Genomic DNA, 13,518 nt, shown 5'->3' on the forward strand with positions numbered 1-13,518 from the left:
GTACGAACATTTATTTCTTTCACTCTATTTTTTTAAAAGTCCACTTACCGTCTTTATTCTTTTCAATGGACTCGTGACATTCACATGTTCGCCTTTCACAAGTTGGTGACCAAAGGGCATCACTGAAATTAATTCCACTGTCACTAATAGGCTTCAAAGAGGCTACATCCACATCTTCTTGAATGGACACTGTAGGAGTCTCAGTGTCTAAACATCCATCCATGTGCAAAACTGTCTTATTTTGATGAGGACACTCCACCCCCTGTTTTACAGGGTCAGTCGGGTCAAAACCACCTCTACTGGCATTTGCATCATGAAAATTATCAGAGTTAAGTTTCAGGTCAGTAGCCCTGAGGGTCTTCACCAGAACATCTTTACTTGTACTTTCCTTTAAAAAAAAAAAAAAAAATCAGATTTCTTCACAGAACAACAGTAAGTCTTGCTTTTTATAACTTATTTTAAAATTTATGAGAAAAATTATACAGTTGATACAAAATGTTTATTATATGAAGGAACAGAACACACAGTATTCACTGTATTCTAGACTGTATGTGAATATATGAACCACTGATAAGAAACTTACCAAAACCAGACTTTGTGATGTGGTCATCGGAAACACATCAAGAGATTTACATACCAAAAGTGGGCTCTATGTGTGCATTACATTACAGGATGATAGAAACGTTGTCAGCTCAACTTTTGTCATTACCAATAAAAGTCTCTACAAACATGGTAAGCCTATATTAGTGTGACTAACCTCATAAAATTAATATGGATAAACAGCCCCTGATATTAATATCTTTTAATAGAAGTAAAGCAATTTATACTACAAATGTCCCTGGCCAGTCCAATACAATTTGTATCAGAGCAAATTTATCCAGTGCCTTCAAACTATGCTCTCCAAAACATTTTTCCAAGCGGCACTTCTTATTCTTTCCGACAATAACAACTGCTGAAAAGGGGCTCAAGTGTCTTCAATACTGTTTGTGGACGTTTGGCTGCCACCATGGTATCACATGCCAGTGAAACTTATTAACAGCAGTCCTTTCTGCTATAATAAGACAAGCAATAAGAACAACCTGATAAGGCACAGTTTCTGAAAGCTACAACACTAAAAGGAGGTCATTCTAAATAAATGATGACTTTCGAATAAGAAAGACATAGGTTCAAATCCTAGTGCCACCATTTATTAACTGGGTGCTTTGCCAACTTATTATATAAAAATAAACATCAAGGCCAGGCGTGGTGGCTCACACCTGTAATCCCAGCACTTTGGGAGGCCAAGGCAGGCAGATCACCTGAGATCAGGGGTTCAAGACCGGCCTGGCCAACATGGTGAAACCCCGTCTCTACTAAAAATACGAAAATTAGCCAGGCGTGGTGGCGGGCGCCTGTAATCCCAGCTACTCTGGAGGCTGAGGCAAGAGAATCACTTGAACACGGGAGGCGGAGGTTGCAGAGAGCCAAGATTCTGCCACTGCACTCCAGCCTGGGGGACAAGAGCAAGACTTTGTCTCAAAAAATAAATAAATAAAATAAATAAACAAACATCAAAACAAATTTCAGATGACTTAAAGACTTAGATATAAAAATACTAGGAAAAAATACAGATGGATTGTCTTTTATTCTTCAGTGAATAACATCTTCTAAGTATAACACTCTAATGTCCTGAATTGTGTCCCCTCAAAAAGATATATCCAACCCTTAAGCCTGGTAACTATAAATTGTGATATTATTCTAAAACAAAGTCTTTACAGATGTAATTAACTTAAAGATCTTGAGACAAGACCATACTGGATTGGTCACAATGACCAATGTTTGCATCAGAGACAAGAGAAGAAAATTTCAGACACAGACACAGAGGACAAGGCCGCATGAACACACACAGAGAGATGTGGGTGGTGCTGCTGCTACAAGCCACGGAACACCAGGAGCCGGCAGAAGCTGGGAGAACCAGGAAGGATTATCCTCTAAGAGACTTAGGAGGGAGAACCATCCTGCTAACACCCTGACTTCAGACTTTTGGCCTCCGTAACTGTGAGGAAATAAATTTCTGTTGTTTTAGGCATGCCTGTGGTAATTGGCTCTGGCAACCTAGGAAGCTCATACACACATTAAAGCCTAAAACATATATAAAGATCAATATATTTCCATAACATAAAAACCTTATAAAATTAAGTTAAAATACAAATACCCCAATAGGAAAAAAAAATGACAAATGCCACTTAAAGCGAGATAACTGCTTTTCATATACAACACTTCCAAAGATTAAAAAGAAACATAATGTGGAAAACTGGCTGTCTCATCCGTAAAGCAACTTAATCTTGAATAAAGAAGGCAGTTACAACTTCTAGCTTCCAGTTCTGCGTGTAAAGGGCTTGGAAGTCGCCACTCCATCCTGACCACAAGTAAAAAGATGAACTAACTGACAAATCAACAACTCTTCGTAGATCCGTAAGAGAAGGTAACAGGATAAACTGCTGCCTCTAACACGGGAGAGACAGGCAAACACAGAGAATCCTGATCTACTGGGGATACACTCCCAAGCAGAAACCTCCACAGCAAGCAGCAGAGACTGAACACCTAACGTGTAACTGACGAGCTGCCGCAGGAAAAGGAACACCTAACATGTAACTGAGGAGCTGCCGCGGGAGAAGGAACACCTAACGTGTGACTGAGGAGCTGCCGCGGGAGAAGGAACACCTAACATGTGACTGAGGAGCTGCCGCGGGAGAAGGAACACCTAACATGTAACTGAGGAGCTGCCGCGGGAAAAGGAACACCTAACATATAACTGAGGAGCTGCCGCGGGCTCAGTGTGGAAAAGTCTGAGTTAAAAACTCCAGGGGATCCAGTCACAGGTGGGTCCCATGCTTTTGTGAGTTTTACCTGCAGCACCACCAAGTTCTCACAGCAAATAATGGAGAAAAATCCCCTTGGGCTTCCAGTACGGGGAGGAGAAAGGGGTCATTCTGAAATACAACAGGGCACTTTGTTCTTAGATCCGCCCTCAAGAAAACCTAACCCTGCTGGGGTTTCATCAGTGCCTAAGTAGACTGGGGAAAGGGAAATACCCAACTCCAGCTCCCTCTAGCCTCGCTGTCCATCCTAACGGGAGGAAAAACCTGAGAAACACTTGTGGAGTGCACAGTCTAAAGGCACAGGCTCACTGAAAGACTGAGACCGAACCACAGAATTACGGAATACTTTCCCTCCCCAACATCTTACCACAACATAATGAAAGGCCTATTTACAGCAGTTCTTTTACTTGGTACATCACGTCCAGCTAACAAGAAAAAATTAAAAGGCACACTAAACGGCAAAAAAACACAGTTTGAAGAGACAAGGCAAGCATCAGAACCAACAGAACCAGATATGGCAGGGATGTTGGCATACTCAGGCCAGAAATCAAAAACAATTATGATGAATATGCTAAGAGCTCTAATGGATACAGCAGACACCATGCAAGAACAGAGTGGCAATGTAAACAGAGAAATGGAACTTATGAGAAAGAATCAGAAAGAAACGCCAGAGATCAAAAACTGTAACACGTGAGGAATGTCTACGCTGGGCTCATTAGTAGACTGGACACAGCACAGGAAAGAGACTCTGAGCTCCAGGATATGCCGATGGACTTCTAAAACTGAATGCAAAGACAACAAAGAATGAAAAAACGATCTCGGCCGGGCGCGGTGGCTCAAGCCTGTAATCCCAGCACTTTGGGAGGCCGAGGCGGGTGGATCACAAGGTCAGGAGATCGAGACTATCCTGGCTAACATGGTGAAACCCCGTCTCTACTAAAAATACCAAAACCTAGCCGGGCGTGGTAGCGGGCGCCTGTAGTCCCAGCTACTCGGGAGGCTGAGGCGGGAGAATGGCGTGAACCCGGGGGGCGGAGCTTGCAGTGAGCCGAGATCGCGCCACTGCACTCCAGCCTGGGGGACAGAGCGAGACTCCGTCTCAAAAAAAAAAAAAAAAAAAGAAAAAACGATCTCAAAAAACTGCAGGACAACTACAGAATGTATAACATCTGCATAACAGAGACATCGAAAAGAGAAGACAAACAGAAAGCAACAGAATATCTGCAACACTAATGAATGAGAATTTCTCCAAATCAATTCAGACGACAAGCCAGAAATCCGGGAAGCTCACAGAACACCAGGTAAGATAAAGGCCTGCCGCAATGGGGCTGTGCTTGGAAAAAAATAGATAAAAGCCAAAACCAATACTTCACCTAAGCATATCACTTTCAAACTACAGAAAATCAAAGATAAAGAAAAAAATCCTGAAGAAAAACCAGAGAGGAAAACAATCGCCTTACGCACAGAGAAACAAAGAGTGACATGTGGCGTCTCCTCAGAAACCACCAAGCAAGAAGGCAGTGAAGTGAACCACTTTAAAGAGTTGAAAGAAAGAAACCATCATTCTCTAATTCTGTACCCTGAGAAATTATCCTTCAAACACGAAAGGGAAATACTTTCTCAGACAAGCAAAAATGGAAGGTATTTATTGCCAGTAGACCTGCCTTGCAAGAAATTTTTTAAAAAGTTATTTTGAGAGAAGAAAAATACACAGGTCAGAATCTTGAATCTACAAAGAAAGGAAGAGCATCAAAGACAGAATAAGTAAAGGTAAAACAAAAATTTTATTTTTCTAATTTTTAATTGGTCTAATAACACATTGTTCAGAAAAATAATGGCAATAACATATTCAATTATGTATGGTTACGTGTATGTATAAGCATATATATGTGTCTATATATAGACACACATATATGCTTATATATACTTATATGTAAGTGAAATGAATGATAGCAATGATACAAGGAATGGGAGGGAGGAATTAGGAATATTTTGTTATTATCAATACTCAAACTGCCTGTTAAGCAGTATAATGTTATCTGAAAGTGAATATGGATTAATTGTAAATATATATTGCAAACTCTAGAGCAACCACTAAAAACAGTGGGACGAAAAAGAATTACATCTGATATGCTAATGAAGAGAAAATGCAATCATATAAAATGCTGAATTAAGACCACAAAGAGGCCAGGCACAGTGGCTGGCCTCTGTAATCCCAATACTTTAGGAGGCCAAGGTGAGAGAATCCCTTGAGGCCAGAAGCTCAAGACCAGACTGGGCAACATAGTAAGACCCTAGCTCTACAAAAAATTTAAAAGTTAGCCAGGTGTAGTGACATGTGCCTGTTGTCCCAACTACTCAGAAGGCTGAGGCAGGAGGATCGCTTGAGCCTGGCAGTTCGAGGCTGTAGTGAGCTATGATTCTACCACTGCACTCCAGTCTGAGCAACATAGAGACCCTGTCTCAAAATAGAAATAATAATAATAATAATATTCTTTTAAAAAAAACCACAAAGAGAATACGACTGGAAGAAAAAAATAGGAAAAAAAAAAAACCAAGAACAACATGATAGACATTAATCCAACTACATCAATTAATCACTTTCAAAGTCAATAGTCTAAATACACCAACTGGCTGGGCGCAGTGGGTCACCCCTGTAATCCTGGCATTTTGGGAGGTCAAGGCGGGTGGATAACTTGAGGTCAGGAGTTCGAGACCATCCTGGCCAACGTGATGAAACCCCATCTCTACTAAAAATACAAAAAAAATAGCTGGGTGGGGCGGCACACACTTGTAATCCCAGCTACTCGGGAGGCTGAGGCAGGAGACTTGCTTGAACTCAGGAGGTGGAGGTTGCAGAGAGCTGAGATCGCATCACTGTACTAGAGCCTGGGCAACAGAGTGAGACTCAGTCTCAAAAAAATAAACAAATAAAAATAAACAGGCCGGGCACGGTGGCTCACGCCTGTAATCCCAGCACTTTGCAAGGCCAAGGCGGGTGGATCACGAGGTCAGGAGATCGAGACCATCCTGGCCAACATGGTGAAATCCCCATCTCTACTAAAGATACAAAAATTAGCTGGGCGTGGTGGTGCGTGCCTGTAATTCTAGCTACTCGGGAGGCTGAGGCAAGAGAAACACTTGAACCAGGGAGTTGGAGGTTGCAGTGAGCCGAGATCACGCCACTGCACTCCAGCCTGGCGACAAAGCAAGACTCCACCTCAAAAAAATAAATAAATAAACAAACAAACATACCAACTGGAAGACATTCTCAGAGGAGAATCAAAACACAAGACCTAAGTATATACGTCTACAAGAAACCAATATGTAGATTAAAAGTAAATGGATGGAGAAAGATATGGCATTAAAACACTAATCAAAAGAAAGCAGGAATAGCTATATTGCTTTCAGACAGAGCAGACTTCAAAGTAGGAAAAGTTATCAGAGATGAGGCAGGGTACTACATAATGATATAGAGGAATCAATTCTCTAGGAAGACATAACCATCCTTAACGTGTATACACCTACAAGAGAGTATCAACATACAGGTAGTAAAAACCAACAGAACTACAAAGAGAAATAGATAAACCAACTATCATAACTGACGACCTCAACACTCCTCTATCAGAAACAGATCCAGCGAGAAGAAATTCAATAAGAACACAGTTGAACACACTAACAATCAACTACATATAATAGACGTCTACGGAATACTTCACGCAAAAACAGCAGAATACACATTCTTCTTATCAGAAAAAAACCCACACAATAGAAACATAATTTGAGTAGGCCCCTATCTGTTAAAGAAATAAAGGCAATAATGAATACCCTCCCAAAATAGAATACACCATGCCCAGATAGGTTCAACAGTGAATTCCACCAAACATTTAAGGAAAACATTATACTAACTCTCTACAACCTTTTTCAGAAAATAGCAGAGGGGATACTTATTAACCGATTCTATGAAGTCAGCATCATCCTAATACCCAAACTAAAGACATCACAAAAAAATAAAACGAGTGACAAATTTCTCCCATAAACACAGATTCAAAACTCAACAAAACATTAGGAAATCAAATAATATATAAAAAGAATTCTACATCATAACTGAGGAGATCCCAGGTATGCAAGCCTAGTTCAACAATCAAAAATCAGCCAGGCGCAGTGGCTCACACCTGTAATCCCAGCACTTTGGGAGGCCGAGACTGGCGGATCACGAGGTCAGGAGATCGACACCATCCTGGCTAACACAGTGAAACTCCGTCTCTACTAAAACACACAAAAAAAATTAGCCGGGTGAGGTGGCGGGCACCTATAGTTCCAGCTACTCGGGAGGCTGAGGCAGGAAAGTGACGTGAACCCGGGAGGCGGAACTTGCAGTGAGCCGAGATCGCGCCACTGCACTCCAGCCTGGGCGACAGAGCGAGACTCTGTCTCAAAAAAAAAAAAAAAATCAAAAATCAATTAATGTAATCTATTACATCAACAGACTACAAAAAAAAAAAAAAAAAAGTGATCATATCAATAGATGCAAAAAAAAAAAAACTCACAAAAATCCAACACCCATTCATGATAAAAATTCCCAGTAAACTAGAGAGAAACATTCTCAACTTGATAAAAATAAAATAAAAGTTAAAAAAACCTTAAAAAACACCTTAGCTAACATCATACTTAATAGTAAGAAGCCAGAAGCCTTTCCACTAAGACCAGGAATAAGGCAAGGACGTCTCCTCCCACCACTGTTTTTCAACTTCATACTATGAGTCCTAGCTAATGCAATTAAGACACGAAAAGGAAATAAAATGTATACAGATCGGGAGGAAATAAAAACTGTCTTTTGTTTGTGAATGACATTATCACCTATGCAGAAAATCCAAAAGAACTGACAAAAAAATTCCTGGAACTAATAAAAGATGACAGCATACATATTTATTACATAAATGTTAACTGCTTTCCTATACATTAGCAACGAACTAGTAGAATTTGAAATTTAAAACAATACTATCTACATTAACACCCCATATATGAAATAAGTTAGGTATAAATCTAACAAAATATATATAACATCTACATGCGAGAAAACTACAAAACTCTGAGAAAGAAATAAAAGAAAATCAAATAAATAGAGAGATATTCAATGTTCATGGATAGGAAGACTCAACACTGTCAAAACGTCAGTTCTTCCCAACTTCACCTATACATTCAATTTAATACCAATCAAAATCCCAGCCAAGTTCTTAATTTAGATACTGACAAACTGATTTTAAAGATGACACAGGCTGGGCATGGTGGCTCATGCCTGCAGTCCCAGCACTTTGGGAGGCAGAGGCAGGTGGATCATTTGAAATTAGACGTTTCAGACCAGTCTGGCCAACATGGTGAAACCTCATCTCTATTAAAAATACAAAAATTAGCTGGGCACAATGGCGTACACTTGTAATCCCAGCTACCTTGGAGGCTGAGGAGAGAGAATCGCTTGAATCCGGGAGGTAGGGGTTGCAGTGAGCCAAAATCATGCCACTGCACTCCAGCCTGGGTGACAGAGAGGGACTCTGTCTCAAACAAAAAAATAATAATAAATTTAAAAAAAAATAAAGTTTACACAAAGAGACAAAAGACCCAGAACAACCAACTCAATCTTGAAAAATAAGAATAAAGAGAGAGGCCGGGCGCAGTGGCTCAAGCCTGTAATCCCAGCACTTTGGGAGGCCGAGACGGGCGGATCACGAGGTCAGGAGATCGAGACCATCCTGCCGACACGGTGAAACCCCGTCTCTACTAAAAAATACAGAAAACTAGCCGGGCGAGGTGGCGGGCGCCTGTAGTCCCAGCTACTCGGGAGGCTGAGGCAGGAGAATGGCGTGAACCCGGGAGGTGGAGCTTGCAATGAGCTGAGATCCGGCCACTGCACTCCAGCCTGGGCGGCAGAGCGAGACTCCGTCTCAAAAAAAAAAAAAGAATAAAGAGAGAAGGCACTGTCCAATTTCATTACTTAATAAAGCAGTAGTCACCAAGACAGTGATTACTGGTGAAAGAACAGACAAACAGATCAGCAGAACAGAGATTCGGAAAACTGACCCACATACATATAGTCAAACTAATCTTTGACAAAGGAACAATGGCATCACGATGAAGCAAAGATAGTCTTTTCACAAATGGTGCTGGAACAATTGGATATTTACATGCAAAAATATGAATCTCAACAAAGACATTATACCTTTCACAAAAATTAACTGAAAATGGATCACAGACCTAAATGTAAAATGCAAAGCTATAAAACTCCTAGAAGATAACACTGGAGAAAAATCTAGAAGGTACAAGATCAGCACACAAAAAATCAGATGTTTCTAAACACCAGCAATAAACAATCCAAACTGTAAATTAAGAAAGCAATTCCATTCACAACAGCATCTAAAAGACTAAAGTACTTGGGAATAAATCTAATCAAGGAAGTGAAAGACATACTGAAAACTACAAAACACTGTTGAAAGAAAGAAGACCAAAAGACCTAAAAGAATGGACAGACATCCTGTGTCTTCATGAATATGAAGACTTAACATTGCAAAGGTATCAATCTACCCAAAGTGACCTGCAGATTCAACAAAATCCCTCTCAAAATTTCAACAGCCTTTTCTAAAGAAATGGAAAAGCTGATCCTCAAATTCATATGGAATTGCCAAGGGCCTCAGACAAAAAAATCTTGAAAGAGAAGAATTAAGCTGAAGGACTAACACTTCCCAACGTCCTACAAAGACAAGTGATTAAAGCAGTCTGGTGCTGTCAAAAAGACAGACAAATAGACCAATGGGCTAGAACAGAGAAGCCAGAAATAAACCCTCACATACATGATAAATTGATTTCTGATAAAAGTGCCAAAACCATTCAATGAAGAAAGAACAGCCTTTTTAATAAATAGTGCTGAGAAAATTTAATATCCACATGCAAAAGAATGATGTTAGTCAGACCCTTACCTAACATCACATATAAAAATAAACTCAAAACAAATCAACAGGCTGGGCGCGGTGGCTCACGCTTGTAATCCTAGCACTTTGGGAGGCCAAGACGGGTGGATCATGAGGTCAGGAGATGGAGACCATCCTGGCTAACACGGTGAAACCTCGTCTCTACTAAAAATACAAAAAAATTAGCCGGGTGTAGTGGCGGGCGCCTGTAGTCTCAGTTACTCGGGAGGCTGAGGCAGGAGAACAGCATGAACCCAGGAGGTGGAGCTTGCAGTGAACCCAGATCGCGCCATTGCACTCCAGCCTGAGCGACAGAGAGAGACTCTGTCTCCAAAAAAAAATAAAAAATAAAAAATAAAAAAATTCAACCATCGTTTTCTCTTTTTCCCTTTTTTCTTTTTCTCTCACAAAGTCACAGATCAACAATCTAAATGTAAGAGCTAACTCTATAAAACTCTTGGAAGAAAACAGGAAAATCTTCATGACACTGAATTTGACAACAATTTCACAGACATAAAAACAAAAGCACAGCTAGTAATATAAAAATAGATCACATTACATCATAATTTAAAATTTTTGCACATTAAAGGACAATATCAAGAAAGTAAAAGACAATCTACAGAATGAGAGAAAAATTTACAATTCAGACATTTGGTAAGGAATTAATATCCAGATGACATAAAGAACTCTACAATTCAACAACAACAAAAAAACTCAATTAAAAAGTGGGCAAAGGCCTTAAACGAACATTTCCCCAAGGAAGACATACATGAAAAGATGTTCAGTATCACTTGTCTTCAGGACAATGCAAATCAAAACCACAACGAGATACTACTTCATACTCAATAGGATAACTGTAATTTAAAAAGGGAAAAAAGTAAAGAGTGTTAAATAGGATGTGGAAAAATCGGAATCCTAGTGTGTTGCTGGTGGATGTAAACTGGTGCAGCTGCTATGAAAAACACTATGGCAACTCCTCAAAACATTAAACACAGAATTACCATACGACCCAGCAATTTCACTCCTACATATATACCCAAACAAACTGAAAGCTAGGACTCGAACAGGTATTTGTACGCTGATGTTCACAGCAGCATTACACTCAAAAGCCAAAAGACAGAAACACCCAAGTGTCCACTGAAGGATGAGGGAATAAATAAAATGTGGTATATATAATAGAATATTATTCGGCCATAAGAAAGAATGAAATGTTGATATATGCTATGACAAGAACAGACCTTGAAAACCTCATGCTTAATAAAATAAGACAGACACAGAAGGCCAAATATTGTATGATTCCACTTATATGAGCTTACCCAGAGTGGGCAAATTCATAGAGACAGAAAGTAGAATAGTAGTTGCCATGAGTTGGAAGGCAGGAGGGAATTGAGGTTTGTTGTTTAATGGGCAAAGTTTTAGTTTTACAAGATGAAGAGTCCCGAAGATTGGCTGTACAATGTAAATGTACTTTAACATTATTGAACTGTACACTTAAAAATGATTAAGATAGTGGCCAGGTGTGGTGGCTCACTCCTGTAATCCCAGCACTTTGGGAAGCCAAGGCAGGCAGATCACTTGAGGCCAGGAGTTTGAGACCAGCCTGACCAACATGGTGAAACTCCATCTCTACTAAAAATACAAAAATTAACCAGGTGGTGATGTGCGCTTGTAATCCCAGCTACTCGGGAGGCTGAGACAGAATTGCTTGAACCTGGGAGGCAGAGGTTGCAGTGAGCTAAGATCGCACCATTGCACTCCAGCCTGAGCGACAGAGTGACACTCTGTCTCAAAAAAAGAAAAAAAAAAAAGATTAAGATAGTAAATTTTATGTTATATGTATTTTACAAGTTAAAATTTAAATTAAAAATATATTTAACATACAAAACAGAGATGCACAGAATAAAGCAAAAAACCAAGCATTATTTTAATCAATACTGGACAAGTGGGTCTAAGTCAGAAAATATTAACTCACATGCAAAATTCAAATCACAGTTTATAAAACTGTAATAACATTACTAAAAAAGGGGCATAATGAATAGATATGAGTCCAAAATAACTACCAAGCTTCAGGCACAGGAGAAACGGGGTACTATTAAGAAACAGAAAAAACTGAAACAATGAAAAACAAGTATGTTTGAGCAAGGTAAAAGATCCGTTTGCTTTTTCATTTAATGACTGGACACTGGGCTAAAGAACTTTCCAAATGACTAATCTAAATGCAAGTCATTAAATACTTAAATGCAAGAAAATGTATAATTGTATGAAAGATACTTACAAACATATGTTTCAATATCAAATTATCAGTAGTGAGTTTTTTACTTTTTCTGTATTTTTCAGAAGTCAACAGTAACTGTTACTTTAAAAAAAAACATATCATATAAACACAAAAGATATCTTGTTCCTTTTTTCATAGGAAATGTAAGAAAAATGCATAACTTACGCTGCTGAGATCTGGAACGATACCCTTCACATTTTCTATTTCTTTCTCAATTCCCCAAGTACCAGAGGAAAATGGTAACAGACCACCTGTGTGCCTTCTACTACCTCCAGCACCTACAGAATTACCTGAAAAAATAAAGAAAAACGTTAACGGAGCCACATCAAATCTGAGTAATCTAACATAATAACTGTTTCTTGCTAGTCAAATTATTTTATGTAAACCTAATACTTAGCACTCCTATGACAAATTTAGCCATTTTCATAGAGAGAAAATAAGCAACAGTAAGAGGCAATAATAAACATGATAAACTGCTACTATACAGAAAGAATTCATATTTAATTAATGATGTCTGGATAGAATATAATTATTTGTAATATTCAATCCAAGAAATATATACTACAGTACTTCTAGTAACATTAATTTACTTAGCTATTATTAAAAGTTCTTTTGAAAAGTTTTAGACTGTCTAAAGACCTGAGGGACTACAAGAGTTAATATATGCTAAATCATACCAGAGAAATAAATATATATATATATATATATATACACACATATATATATATTTTTTTTTTTTCAGAAAAAGGTAAAGTCGGTTGGGTCCAAGATGGCTGAATAGGAACAGCTCCAGTCTACAGCTCCCAGCGTGAGCAATGCAGAAGACGGGTGATTTCTGCATTTCCAACTGAGGTACCAGGTTCATCTCACTGGGGCTTGTCAGACAGTGGGTGCAGGACAGTGGGTACAGCCCACCGAGTGTGAGCTGAAGCAGGGCGAGGCATCGCCTCACCCGGGAAGCTCAAGGGGTCAGGGAATTCCCTTTCCGAGACAAAGGAAGCTGTGACAGACGGCACCTAGAAAATCAGGTCACTCCCACCCTAATACTGCGCTTTTCCAAGGGTCTTAGTAAATGGCACACCAGGAGATTATATCCCACGCCTGGCTCAGAGGGTCCCACGCCCACCGAGCCTTGCTCATTGCTAGCACAGCAGTCTGAGATCGAACTGCAAGGCGGCACTGAGGCTCAGGGAGGGGCGGCCCGCCATTGCTGAGGCTTGAGTAGGTAAACAAAGTGGCCGGGAAGCTCAAACTGGGTGGAGCCCACTGCAGCTCAAGGAGACCTGCCTGTCTCTGTAGACTACCTCTGGGAAGAGGACACAGCCGAACAAAAGGTAGCAGAAACCTCTGCAGACTTAAATGTTCCTGTCTGACAGCTTTGAAGAGAGTAGTGGTTCTCCCAGAACGGAGTTTGAGAACT

General features: G+C 39.8%; 1 protein-coding gene across 1 annotated transcript in view; it reads right to left on the reverse strand.

The window, feature by feature from the left end:
• CEP192 (centrosomal protein 192) overlaps positions 1-13,518 on the reverse strand; it is a 140,625-nt gene that overhangs the window by 95,288 nt on the left and 31,819 nt on the right. The window contains exons 9-10 of the mRNA XM_025365559.1: positions 12,264-12,388; positions 49-388 (exon numbers count right to left, since the gene is read on the reverse strand). Coding sequence (XP_025221344.1) covers positions 49-388; positions 12,264-12,388 — 465 coding nt within the window. The remainder of the gene's footprint in view (positions 1-48; positions 389-12,263; positions 12,389-13,518) is intronic.

Source organism: Theropithecus gelada, chromosome 18 (genome assembly GCF_003255815.1).
Source record: "Theropithecus gelada isolate Dixy chromosome 18, Tgel_1.0, whole genome shotgun sequence".
Lineage (NCBI taxonomy): Eukaryota > Metazoa > Chordata > Mammalia > Primates > Cercopithecidae > Theropithecus > Theropithecus gelada.